The 14,423-nt window shown below is 39.4% G+C and overlaps 1 protein-coding gene across 2 annotated transcripts in view; it reads right to left on the reverse strand.

Moving 5' to 3' along the window:
* Positions 1-8,763: 8,763 nt before the first annotated feature.
* The window catches only part of WASF1 (WASP family member 1), a 46,301-nt gene continuing 40,641 nt past the window's right edge, over positions 8,764-14,423 (reverse strand). For both annotated transcript variants that reach the window (XM_035109060.2, XM_035109058.2), the window contains 3 exons: positions 14,097-14,276; positions 12,231-12,829; positions 8,764-10,238 (listed from right to left, as the gene is read on the reverse strand). In XM_035109060.2, the coding sequence (XP_034964951.2) occupies positions 10,081-10,238; positions 12,231-12,829; positions 14,097-14,276 (937 nt within the window). In that variant the 3' untranslated portion in view covers positions 8,764-10,080. The remainder of the gene's footprint in view (positions 10,239-12,230; positions 12,830-14,096; positions 14,277-14,423) is intronic.

Raw genomic sequence — 14,423 nt, forward strand, 5'->3', positions numbered from 1 at the left:
CTTAGTTTGACGTAATGTGTGAGTTAGGGGTTTTCAACCCAAAAGGTTTTGGCATACGTACCTTGCTCATAGCCCCATAAAATAATTTATTACTGTAGTTAGTATGTAAAAAGTGATCTGTCAAAAGATGTAGGTGATCTGGAAGAAAATGTGTGAACTGCCAAAGGATGTAAGGGAACTTGAGAAATACTAGCTATGCTTGCTCAAAATTAGGCCCCACTGATTTCAATAAGACTTATTTCAAAATAAACCTGAATTCTGAGTGTTTATTTATGCTTGAAACTGTCTTGTGATGCAAGAAGGTGTCTGGCTGTGCAGGAGATGCTGGCGAGAGCAACACATGCAAGGGCACATGACATGCAAAGATTATTCTAAACTACGCCAGTTGCCAAGTAAGACAATCTGTGCAGTTGATATTTCTCTTCTCCTGGCTGTGTTTACTCTCCTCTGAATAGTAAGTTAATGAAGGTGTTTTGAACAATCATGTGTTTGGCAATGAGAAATGACTTTTTAAATTACAGTCAAAATTTAGAATTAGAAAGAAGATGACATATGAAGTTCCACTTTGGGCACTTAAATAAAAATAAAAATAAAGCGGTTGATGAACAAGAACGTGATGCGATCACAAGCTCAGCATTTGTGTAGACAGCAGTAGTCTAATCAGCAAAGCATCTTTACTGTCATTTATAAAATGAAAATCTGGGGTTAACGTGTTTAAAATTAGAAAGGCAATCCCCGTGTGTGGGTTTTTAAAAATTCAAATAATTTTTATTGATTTTCATGTAAATACAAGAACAACATAGAACTACGGTAATCCAGTGGTACATTCTTATTAAGTTTCATATGCAGTACACAGTACACAAGCAATATGTTTGTTTATGCATTGTCAATTCAGGTATCTTTTCCACAGGGATTCTTGTGTTGTGGGTGGAATAAAAGTATATACTGTCTGATTTATAAAGGAAAAGAAGGGAAGCCAAGTCTCGCCAAAAGTGTCTATCTTTGAAGTGCCTTTTATTACCCTTCTATGGCAAGTAAGGCATTCCGATAGAGCCACATTCCAAATATTATTTACCCAGGTTTCAATCCCGTTTCTATTATCTGTGCTGATAATAGAAAAAAATACTAAGTCTTTGCATTCAAGGTTATTATTTAAATTTGAGCCTAAGGATAACAAGGCAAGAGCTGAATTGGGTGGAAGGGATTGCTGAATAATTTTGGAAATAATCTGGAACACCTTTCCCCGAAAGGTGTATATACCAACATGCAACTCCACTGTGCATGAAAATATGAGCATAGGCGAGAAATCGTAGTGTTTATTTTGACTAGATGTGGTGGAGTCCAGTGCCAGCGAAATATAATTTTAAGAGAAGCCTCCTGCAAACGAGCAGAGATTGTATGTAGGGATGGGTTGTGCTAAATTGATTGCCATTTATTATCTGCAATTAGGATCCCCAAGTCTCTTTCCCACACTTTCTGGAGGCCTCCTGTAGCACCTGCATATTGTTCTAAAAGAATGCTATAATTTAAAGACGCAGCTCCTTTTATGCCATATTTTGATTTGTTATAGAGAGACTCAAATGACATAAGCGAATGAAGGCCATTCCCCTTGCGTTCCAAGTATCTTGCAAATAATAATAATAATAATTAATAATAATAATAATATTTATAACCCAGCCATCTGGCTGGGTTTCCTCAGCCACTCTGAGTGGCTCCCGACAGAATAAATGTGCACAATTGAATAGATTGAAACTAGGTTAACTGGGCATCATCCAATTTCTCCACGAGATCATGCGTTGAGATTGCTTTACCTCTAGCCAGAAGGTCTCTTATCTGATGGATGCCTTTCTCCTCAAGTTTTTAAAATTGTCCTTATTTATCCTCTTGTCAGAATGATGGAGGCAATCCCTGTGTTTGATGGGAAGGGTACAGCCAGGCATAGCTGCTCGCAGAAGAAAAAATAAAGGAACAGCTAGTTATGATTATAACTGAAAGATCAAACGAGTCTTAAAACCATCACCCATGCCTGTCTGTATAGGCCACTTTATGTTGTCTGAACTGCTTTCATTTGTGACTTTACCGTTGCACAAGTGCTTTTGGTAGGTTAGTTTAAGGCAGTTTTTGCCAACTTGGTGTCCTTCAGATGTTTTGGACTACATTTCCCATCAGCCCCAGCTAACGCAGCTATTTCAAGAGCATAAGGCTGACGAAGGCTGGATTAAGACATATTGAGCTTCAGGTTTTGCATCCGCTGTGTGGAGGAAACTATTCCCTGTTTCATGAAAAGACAGCTTCACTAGGTGTACATCTCCATGAAAGTTTGTATCACACTGGCTCAGCTGTGATTTCTGAGCACATGGGAACGTCCTTGTTTACAAGTAGAGCTCACATGTAGACATGGCCTTGGCAGGCTGCTCTTTATTTTATCAACACCAGTAAATGTGTTTTATTTTTAGAAGCAACTGCCCTTTAGAGAGCACTGCTGAAGTAAGAATGGAATGGACTCCCTCTAGAGATTGTGGACTCCTCACTGCAGGTTTTAAAGCAGAGGTTGGATGGCCTTCTGCCAGGGATGCTTTAGTTGCAATTTCCTGCACTGAAGGGGGTTGGACCAGATAATGGCAAAGCAGCTTTGGGAGGGGAAGTTCTGTAGTGGAAAAGCGGTCCTGCCCCCCCCCTCCGCCAATCCCACCTGCCCCAAGTTTGCTTGTGAGGAAAATACCTTCAATATAAACCTAAGATCTGGAACTTTTTACAATCAAGCACTGCTCACAAGCCCAATTCTGTGGTTGCATTCCATATGCTTGGGGAGTTTTGCCTTCCCAACCCCAACCCTCTTATGGCAATATTCTTGCATCACTGATAAACTTTGCACACTTCACTGCCTGATGCAAAAAACAATGTGTTTTCCCCACCACCACCATGCAACTTCAGCCCAGAAACAGAAGCTGAATCTTAATTCACCCCTGGTAATGGGTCTTCCACAGCACCTGAGGCAGCAGGCTAATTTGGTGTGGGGCAAAAGCATGTGATACATAGCTGTGTCTTCCGACACAGGGAACTGGGCAGGGCACCTTAGGAGCAACAACCAGGGAGCTGCTGCTCTCCCCCTCCCTGCCCAGCACTTTGCCGGACTTTGCCTAATGCCTTGCTTACTCTTATATTCCATACATTACCATATCCACACTCATCACTGTTTCACAAATGGCGTCTGTGGAGATGAGTGTGCACCATCACAAGTGACAGTCATCCACCTCTCTGCTCACCAGCATGCAGATGCATTGAACTGAACCTTTACCAAATATGTGATCATGGAAAAGGGAGCGCATGCTTCTTGTATGCATTTGTGTAGATAAAATGTCACAAAAGCAGCTCTTCCAAAGATCTCCTGGAAATCTTTAATGAGCTCCAGATTGTGAAAAGCAGGGGGATGCTGCCACCTGTTGGTGTGCATTTTCATTTTCACAGACTCTCGTACTAAATTCTACGTCTCCATTCGGCTTTTGATACAAAAAGATTACCGATGACTTGTGGAAAGCAGTGTCCCTTAAGCAACTGCAGGTGACCAACTTCTTCTTGCCTGGGGACAAAGTCCTAGGATAAGTCAATGAATGGCTACTAATCATGGTGGCTGAATACTACTGGTACTTCCAAGAGCATAAGCCAAAGGTTGCCAACCATATTGGACCAGTGAGCACATTTTAAATTTTGAAAGAGTTCTGTGGGCTCCAGTCACAAAAGAGCTGCTATGGGGAGGGGGTGTGCAGCATAACATCACATGGCTGCTGTGGAGAGTGTGGCACAACACACAATTTAGAGAGACAAGAACTGTTGACGACTTTGCTTTACCATGCGACCTCAGCTCTATCCTGCTGGTCCTGGTTTTAACATATACACACTATGCAGAGAGGTTGTTGTTGTCAATATGTCAATATGTTTATTTTATTGTTATGCTCTCTGTTTTTATGCTTTTTATTATGTTTTTAATGTTTTACACTGTCCTGGGAACTTTTGATAAAGGGCGTATATAAATTGAATTAACAACAACAACAACACCATTTTAAAACAAATTTTAAAACAAATTACAATCTCAAGAATAGATTGTATTGGGTGCTTAGATATTATTTTCCAAATTATTTGGAATTTTCCAAATTATTTTCCAAAAAAATAATAAGCTAGCTAATATTTTGCCACATCACAATTTTGGCCTTAAAAAACTGTTGGCATGCCCTCATTCCTCCCTATAGCTATCTGACATGGACTCCATGCAGTATTCAATTCAGCTCAAAGATTGGCATGCAATTGTTATAAACAAAACTTTTTTAAAGAATAAAAGGCTACCAAATATACATAGTAAAACTTATATTGGCAATAAACACAAGAATGCATGTCAGGAAGTAGAAAGGCAGCTCTGGTGACCATGAGATTTTTACATGAGATGTTAACTTTTTATTGTAACCCCACAATCTGTAAGGGATGCTGGTGTAGCAATAAAACTGCTAGCACATTTGCAAAGTTAATCAGGATCTCAAATTGGATGGGGGACTGAGCATTGAGGAGGTTGGACTAGATGATACCTGGTTCTCTTCCAATTATGATTTTATGATAAACCTTTTAATAACATTTAAGAAAAATGTAATCGGTCAGTGTAAAGTTTAGCCATTCTGCAATTACAGAATTTACATCCATCCATCCAGTCTATGGAACTGAGAGGATTTTGTATTTTTGTGCTGATGCAAACATTTGCACAAACTATATTGGCTACCATTCTATTTCTTCTTACAAGCATGGTGTAGAGTAGGAGTATTTCTGGTGTAAATCAAGGAGCATTCCAGGGGGTAGACTAGATGACTCTTGGGCACCTTCCAACTCTACAATTCTTTGATTCTATGGAGAGGATTAGACTGGGGAAGAAAGCAACATGACACGATTATTCTTAAAACCCTCTTTTCAAAAGGTAAAAGAGAGTATTTTATTCCCACAGATTCCGAAAGCACAATAAAGGATCAAAATGACAAATTTCATCTATGGGGATTGTGAAGTTGCTGCTATCGAATGAAAATAAATGATGAGAGGAAAGCTGTTACGGAACTTCAGAAGAACCCTGAGACTCTGAGATATGTGAGTTTTGCAAGTTCCCACTTTATAATATTTATGCGACCTCCTGTATGTAATCCAGTATTGTATGTTTGGCTAGTGGCAGTTCTCCTGGGGCTCAGTATCTCCCAAAACTGCTGGTGATCTGTGGGGTCTTCAGTATGCAGAGCCCTGTGTAATGTCCCTGTATATGCAGAAATGTATCTTCCCCACCACCACCTTTCCAGTGTGATGGAGTTCACCAAAACACACAAGGAGCGTAATCAAATGTCCTGCCAGGTGCCTGTCTTTATGCCACGGTTGAGCCTTGAACTCCAGTTTCAACATTCTAATTAATTGAAAACTACCAAACCTTAAACCGTTTTCCTCTCCCATTCTATATGACAGCATCACTGTTTTGCAAATGTCAAGCAATGATAATTTTTGAGACGGTTCCTAAGGTGATTCTAGTATTTTCTGTACAGCATTTTAGAACTGGAAAAACAGGAAACAGGTATTGTGGTGGGGGCAGGGTGAGGGGGAAATGAACCATAACACACAGAGGTGCATAGAGCCTTCTCCTCTATGGAGTATACAATACCATTCATTCAGACTCCACAAATCCTATGATCTGCTCTGTACACTGAGAGGACACAGACCTTGAAATGATGTGGATTCAGGGAAATGTTTGTCTCACGTATTGTTTCAAAATCCAAAATTAGGAGTTGTAATGTTTCATTTTCGTCTTCGTGTTTAGTAGTTCACCAAAATTAGCATGATGTAGGAATTGTACATTAAGTGTACAATTGTTATATTACATTTAGAATACTGTAACATACTCTACACAGGGTTGCCTTTGAAAAGTACTCAAAAACTCAAAGAGCTGCATTGTAGGGAGCATACAATTTCCTTGCTACAACAGCTCCACTAGCTACCAGTCTGTTTCTGGGCACAATTCAAAGTTTTGACCTGTAAAATACTATACAGCTTAGGTCCAAGATATCTGAAAGACCATATTCCCTCATATGAACCTGCCTGGGTTTTGAGATCTTCAGGGGAGGTCTTTCTCTTCAGTCCCACCACTTTCACAGGCATGCTTGGTGGGGACACAGAACAGGGCCGTCTTGGTGGCTGCTCCCAGATTTGGAACTCCCCCCTTCCCCGAGAAGCTAGACTGGCTCCCTTCTGGTTGTCCTTTGGTTGGCAGGTGAAGACCTTCTTCTACCAGGTTTTTGGAAATGGACTTTTAACGAAAAGACCGGTGATGCTGTTTTTATTATAATTATTTGTATTTTTAAACAGATTTTATATGTATATAGTTGTAATTATATCAGTGTTTAACTTTTTAATTAGTGTTTTTTCTATATTTTTAGCATTTTTAAAAAACAACAACTGTCAGCTGCCTTCAGTCTTGTCAGGGAAAAAGGCAGGGTATAAGTAAATATAATAGTAATAGTCCTAATATAGCCAGGATTATCTGTACAGAGAAACTTCCATGTGAGGACTCTCATATGGATCAGTTGTGTATAGATTATGTGTAGAAGAAAAATTTGCACACTATCAGACTGACTGTTAAGAAGCATTGTGTGGGTGTTACTGTCAGCACTGCCAATAACCTTGTGAGGTGCATATTTCTGTGTCACAACTGGTCATACTGTTAAAACTTGAGCACGTGGCTACATAACACTGCAGTGTTAACTGGGGCAGAGTGGTACCAAGGTGATGCTATCAGGCATTGCATTAACCTCCAGGAAGGCCACTGGGGTGTTGTTTTCTGGAAAGACCACCAATGGCCCCACCCCACTTTCTATCTCATTAACACAGTCTCCAGAAGCCATGCAAGGTTATTGCTAAGTCATGTCGAAGCAAACAGTTTTCAACAGATGTGCACTGGCAACTTCATGGTATTGCTTCATGCCATACTGACAGCGAGTATGGTAGCTTATTGAATTAGACAATTTGTTAGTCATATTCAGCATAGTGTCAAAATACGAACCAGATTACCTTACAGATGACGTATTCAGTAGCAATATAGGGAGGGGTTTCTCCTCTTCACACCCTCCAACTTTCTGAGTAAAGCTGAATTGTGCCATTTAATGTATTTATTTATTTATTGGGGAAATTTCTAATCAGCTCTTCAGTGAAATATCTCAGTGTGGCAAATGTAGATTAAAAATTAACAATAACATAATAATATAAAAATAATATAAAAACAAGAGGAGCAAGATTTGGTGAAACTAGGCAACTCTTTAAAGCACAACATATGGTCTGGGTGGTAACAAGGTCTCCACATGGGACCAGAGTTGAAAAGCCACAACTCAGATCCCCACCCCCATAAATCTGAAGAGGGGCATTTGAGAGGAGGCAGTTGTTAAGTGAGCCTGGTCCCAGGCCATTTAAAATTTTCAACTTTAAAAGCAGCAGCTTGACTTGGTTTCAGAATGGAGCCAGTGCAACTGTTTCAAAACTGGTGAGAGATGCATTCCATTAATTTGGCCCCACTGAGTAATCTTAACTGCTATATTCTATCCTAACTGCAGCTTTTGCACTCTCAAGGGCAGTCCCATGTAAAATGTGTTGCAGTAATTTGAGATGTACCAGAGCATGAATTATTGTGGCCAGGCTATTCCAGCTGAAGAGAAGGTGCACCAGCGTTAGCTGAAAGGAACCTCTCCATGCCACTTGAGTTACTTGACAGGACCAGAGCTATAAGCATCTGCAAAAGATAACCTGGTCCTTCAGGGAGAGTGCAAACACCATCTGCGGGCACAGAAGCACCTCTATTTCATCAGGATAAAGGCTGTTTGCACAACTTAGTCCTGCTTAGCTGTCTCTCCAAAACCGAACACTTTCAAGCCTATGTCCACATTTATTGAGACTAGACAAACGTCTTAAGAAACAAAATTGAGTTTCAGAATGATTTCTGTGACCAGTATCAAAACCAGTATTTCCTTCTTACACAGAAATGCAGAAAACATAGTTCACGTTGCAAAAATTATGTATGTTTTGCAGAATTCACTTTTATTTGCACAGAATTTGAAAAACCATGTCATTAATTTTGCTTGTTTGAAACACCAACGAAAAAGGATGTACCGGTACACAGAAAGTGCATGGTAGTACCCAGGTAGCAATTATCAGGTGTGTCTCTGAAATGGCGGACTAGCACTGTGCAAAAAACATGGCTGCTAATCATAGCAAATGAATCAGTCAGCCCATTTCCCAGAGGAAGAAGATAAAGAGACTGCCACAGGCAATGGTTTGCTTTGGGCAGAAAGTAGTAAGCATATCTCTCTGATGTTGCAAAACATCACTTACAGAGAATCTCCCTAAAGTCAAGGTTGGAAAGATTATCCATAGACAAAATATTTATAGCTGTTAGTTTAGTTCTAATTAATCTGTTCATTAGAACATTTTAGGAGAAAAAAACTCCTTTATATAGATTACAGATTATATGTGATTCATCATAGTTATTTCTGGCAGCACTTCTTGGCACACAAACATTTCTTTGAAGGCAGAATTTACCATCAAGCTGCTTTATGGGTTCTTTTGAGAGGCAGAAAAGATTGCTCTGTAGTACAGAGCAGGAAATATAAAACAGCCTCCCACCTGCTAATGATCAGCAGCCTACTTTGGGAAGTGTAAGAGCTATGAGTTCTCTAGCTGTCAGTTACACATTGCCTTCCTACGCAGACTGTTAAAATTGAGAAGCCAAGTTATTTCGTGTTAAACTAAACAGTGCCTTAGGTTCTTCATTACTTAGCTAAATCAAATTGGTGTTTTGACCCTTTTTGTTATTTTAACTGTTTGGGAAGGAATCAAATTGCAGATACAAACCACATGGACAAAAAGCAACAGTATTTTGCTATAGAAACATAAAAAAGCATCAACATGGTTGTTGTTGTTTTTAAGGTGATGACCCTGGTTTTCCAGCGGTGTATGGGAACAATTATTAATTATGATTAATCTGTAGATAAAGAACTTGAGGATTGGGTAAATTCAGCTGAAGCTAATGTTTTCATAGCACAGCTAATTTAAGAAACAAGCAATTGTTTTAATTTTGGTTAGTGTGATTGGTTTATTCGTCCTAAGTAGTTCCTGACTTACTTAAGGCAATAAATTCCCTCTGAGTAGGGCTACAAATTCACCCAAACATTGGTGTTGTCTGCTGTTGTTTTTGTTTCTTATATAGTAAGGCTCTTAAAGTGACTCGGTGCTGAAAAAAGCAACAGCTAGAAACATTTAAAACAAACCATTTATTTAAATCAAACTGTTATTTCTAACAGTTACATAAGTTACATAGAATGGCTAAGTCAGAAGATTTCACAAGGTGGGGGAGGAGGGTCAAACTTTCAAGCAGGCAAAATAGTATCACACAATAGGTACCAGTAAAGAAAATCTTAAAACATTCAAATAAGGCCATAATTTTTAATTAAAAACAACAATAACCCCCAAAGATCATTATTTGATTTTCTTTCAATGTGTCCAGTGCTGCTAGAACTACATGTACCTTGTAATGTACAGATTTAATCAAGGCCGTAATAACTAGGGTGCAACCCCCCCAAGTTCTTCTCCTGCTCAAATCCCTATGAAGTACCTGGGAATTGCAGCACTTGATGGAGTACACCCTTCTCTGTTTTTAAACTGTTACCAGAGTAGTAATGCTCATTACTACATACAACTCTCCTGAAAGTTTCTGCCTTCATAACTTAAAATTCACAAAGTGCACAGTTAAAGATATGCCAGAAAATTTAAATCTGCTACTCTACCAACAGCTGCCCATGCTTAATACTTAGTGGTCTACTGGAACAAAATTACACTCTTTTAAAAGAGCTGTATCACTGTAAAACATTTAGTTTCAAAGATGTGCCAACATTTTGTGAACTGAAAAGTAGAAAAACATGGATTATATAAAGAAAATACAAAAACACTAGAAATGACCAAACAGTTTTAAAGAACAAGCACCACAATGGACATCAGCATTCAGTTTAGTAGCAGATATACATTCTACTCCAACCAGTCAACTTCATCAAACTCTGAGTCATCTTCTGAATCACTGTATTCCACAGCAATGCGACGAGACAAGATGGTGGCAACATCATTCTCAACACGCTCGTGTTTAGCTTCTTGTTCACGTTGCTCTTCAACTTTTCGTAACTGAATACCTAAAAGTACATGGGGGGAATTAATAGTACTGTGTACACCATATTTATCAGACATGCTAATATGAACTTGCTTTGTTCAAAGCAATGCCAAAAATTCTCCAGTAGTTTGCAAATCTCCACAAAAAGCTAGTTTGTATATGGCTATAGGTTTATACAGGGAGGGGATATCATGTAACATAGAGAAAATTGTTTTGATTCTTCTCCTAAGGACATAAGTGTATGGAAAGAAATCATAAGGCATAAAAATGCCATTATCACACAATGAGACTCCAGTTTCTCCTCACAAGCATAAGCTTTTTGTACTTTTTTTTAAAAAAAAAGTAACAAAGGTTGAAGTTATAATTGGCTACTAATGCAAATGTCTTTTTAGAGGCATATAATCTTTTCAATCATGCTTTGTTTTACTGTAAAAAGTAACAACAAACTTCTCTTGTGGCTTGAATTAAACATTCAATGGTCCTTTAGTGACAATGAAGTTTTTTCCTGGTAGCTTTAGAAATCAGCTCAAATAGAAGGTTGATGGATGCTAATCCTACCAGTAAGCATTAGCAATATTAATTATTAGCAACAATAAATATTATATACCCTTTTTTCTTCTTCATTGAAATTTTTAGGGTTCTAAACTCAGCAACAACAGTTGCTCATATGAAAAAAATCCAACTTCTCCTTACTGTTGATTAAAAAATAAATTCTGCCTGCATAGTTAGTTGCACGTGGAGAGTAAACTGCAGCAAAGTCTGGTAGAAATGGGATAATGGCTTATTATTTCAGAGTAATTTAATAGCAAAGGGAAATGTCAACAACTCCCTAAATAAATATTCCGAGGTTTGCTGCTAAATTGCTATAAAAATTGTAGCCTCTGATATGGTGACTAAGACTCCGAGGAGATGAAACTAGTCTCTCTCAAATTATCCTGAAGAACGACATCTAAGAGCACATGCTCTCCAAATGTTAAGCAAGCCCGACCTTCCATTGCTGAGATATGCAGTATATACACAGAGCAGAATACTACTTGGTGATTGTCTTATATGCCCACCCCTTTCTGCTTTGCTTTATTTAAGTTGACAAAATACACAGCTTTTCTGAAAGCATTCTCAAGCTACTAATTATCTAAAGTAGACAATGTAAAAAGACCGACATCATGAAAATTATCATAGTTTTTAGGTGGCAGAAGGATGTAACATGACCAGCACCATATCTATCTGTATTTGATTGGTTAAACAATTTGCAGGTAATAGAAGGAAACCTTGGGTTTTCTATTTATTACATAAATTGTGGGTTTTTTAAAGTTATTCTGGCTCAATTTAAAGAAACATTATTTAAATGATATAACCTCATGGTCATAAAACTATAGTCCAATTGTTCTGTTGTGTGTACACTTCTTCAGCTAACATTTATATAAAACCACTTTAACATAAGAACATAAAGGAGCCCATCTTGTCCAACACCCTGTTTTCAAAGTGGCCAACCAGAAGCTGATGGGAAATCCGTAAGCAGGATTTGAGCACAAGAGCACTCTCCCCTCCTGTGGTTTCCAGCAACTGGTATTTAGAAGCCTTATCGCCTCCAACTGTGAAGGCAAAACATAGGCATCATGGCTATGTTATGTCTAATCCTCTTTAGTTCCACAGTTTAGCTATGTGCTGCATGAAGAACTTTCTTTTATCTGTCCTCAATCTTGGAACATTCAGCTTCATTGGGTGTCAATGAATTCTAGTGTTGTGACAGAGGGATAAAACCTTTTCTCTATTTTACCCAGGCCATGCATAATTTTATAAACTTCTAACATGTCACCTTTACACTTTAGCCAAGGATATGTAAAGTGCATATGAGAAAAGAATCTATATATGATAATCTGCCTATTTTGCAGAACCAATGAAGTGTTTAAAATATCCTCAACAGAAATAATTTAATTGAAAACATTAAATCTGCTAAGAGAGTATTTGATTCATTAAACGAATAACGCTGCTAACCAATGAACAGAACAGATACCTTTTCGTATTGCTTCCAGAAGGACACTTCTGGCATCGCTGATGACAGGTAGTGTTGATGGGTGACGCTTGGGTTCAGGAGCAGGAGTGACTTGTGATGGTGGTGATGGAGGCATTATTGGAACGTGAGACCCAGGGGCAACAGCTGTGGGGGTGTGGGAGAGTGCTGTAACAGGTGATGAGGGTCGGATGCCAGGAGGTGGCAATGGAGGAGGAGGAGGAGGTGGAGGAAGTCCTTGCATTTCGCCCTGTGGAACTGGAACGGCTTCACATACTTGAGCCGCTCTGGTGACAGGAGGAGAGGGTTGTGCCAAAGGAGGTGCAATTGGAGGAGGAGCAGGGTGAAGCACTCCAGGAGCAATCTGGAGAGGAGCTGGGGGCGGAGGCACAGCTGGAGCTTGCAAAACAGCTGTTGGAGGGGGTGGAGGTGGCGGCACTGGAGGTGGAGGAGTGGAAGTCATTGCAGATCTTAATGAAGAAGTTGACAAGGCGGATGGAAGGGGTGGTGGTGGAGGAGGAGGAGGAGTAGGACTCACAAACACCGATGTTCTGCCAGTAGCAGGTGACTGAGGGCGATTTTCAGTCAAACCTGTGGTAGAGCTGAAATGAAAAACACTCCAGGTGATTACTATAAGAGTGAAAGCTGGCCACAGGGCATTTCTATTATACTTTCAATTATATTTTAAACTTCAGTAAGGCTATTGCAGATATATTTTTGCACAAGCACACTAAAGGGCACCTTAGTTTAGTCATTTACTACACGCTTTTACTACTCAAACAATGTAGCAATAACACTGCATTATTAACGCTTTCACTTTTTGAGTATGTTCCGTAAGTTCTGTCATATGGCCAGTGCTAGACTGAAACCAACTTGAAATACCCTTAAAGCAGGGGTGGGGAAGCTGTGGCCCGTTTTATGTTATTAGACTGCAATTCCCATTACAGTATTCCTGAACATTGGCCAAGGTGGTTGCAGCTGGTGAGAGTTGGAGTCCCAACAACATCTGGAGTGCTATGGGTTCCCCACACCTGCTTTTAAAGCATAGCATGAAAGCACTTTAGAACTGGGAACTAGTATTAAACTGCTCTCTAAACATGTTAACAAACTGACAACTACATTTTGGAATGTGTTCGTTTACAAAAAATGTTCTAATCTTTCTTGAAGTCTATGTCTTAAGCCAGGTCCCCCCAAGGATAATACTGTGAGCTGAAGCAGGGTATTTTCCTTTGTTGTTGTTTAGTTGTTTAGTCGTGTCCGACTCTTCATGACCCCATGGACCATAGCACGCCAGGCACTCCTGTCTTGCACTGCCTCCCGCAGTTTGGTCAAACTCATGTTGGTAGCTTCGAGAACACTGTCCAACCATCTCGTCCTCTGTCCAACCATCTCGTCCTCTGTCGTCCCCTTCTCCTAGTGCCCTCAATCTTTCCCAACATCAGGGTCTTTTCCAGGGAGTCTTCTCTTCTCATGAGGTGGCCAAGAGAAGAGAAGACTCCCTGGAAAATAGGTATTTTCCTTACCTATTTTCAAAACTCATATAAAGTTGAGTTTGAAGTCTGTTTCTTAGACTTGCACTTTAGAGTGCAAGGTAGAAATACTTTAAAAGACACTTCAAAAAATATATTTTAAAAAACCCAAAAATCAAAGTTTTCCTTCAATAATAATATAACAAAACCGAAATCTCAATGTTAAGTTCTGTATTTATTATAGTACAGTATATCAAAGTATTTGGCAAACAAGCATTCCATGCCTTTCAGTTCCCTGATAGGTTGATTACCCTATAGCCAAGACCTGTAGTGTTAACCTTTCCCATTTTGTCAGTTTAATGAAAAGGTGTCCTGAATTAGTATTTTAAGTGTTTCATACCTGACACAGGCTGGAATGGGTTTCACATCTCCTGCTCCATGCATTGGTGGAGGTGGGGGTGGCTCATGTGGCCTGACTAAGACACGTTCCTCTGCTCTATTCAGCAATTCACTCATCTGGCTGTATGGCAATGCAGAAAGGGAATAGGGTCCATCCATGTGTTCCACATATGCCTGAGGTCTGAATAGAAACAAATCCACTTACAGACTATATATGCTAATTTTGCATCCTTTCTATAGCCCTATTGGTTTCAGGAACCTCAAAAGAATGAAGACAGTCATTCTGCCAGTTTGTATGGGGTTAATACCAAAGATAGAAACAGTACAA

Source organism: Zootoca vivipara, chromosome 3 (assembly GCF_963506605.1).
Source record: "Zootoca vivipara chromosome 3, rZooViv1.1, whole genome shotgun sequence".
NCBI lineage: Eukaryota > Metazoa > Chordata > Lepidosauria > Squamata > Lacertidae > Zootoca > Zootoca vivipara.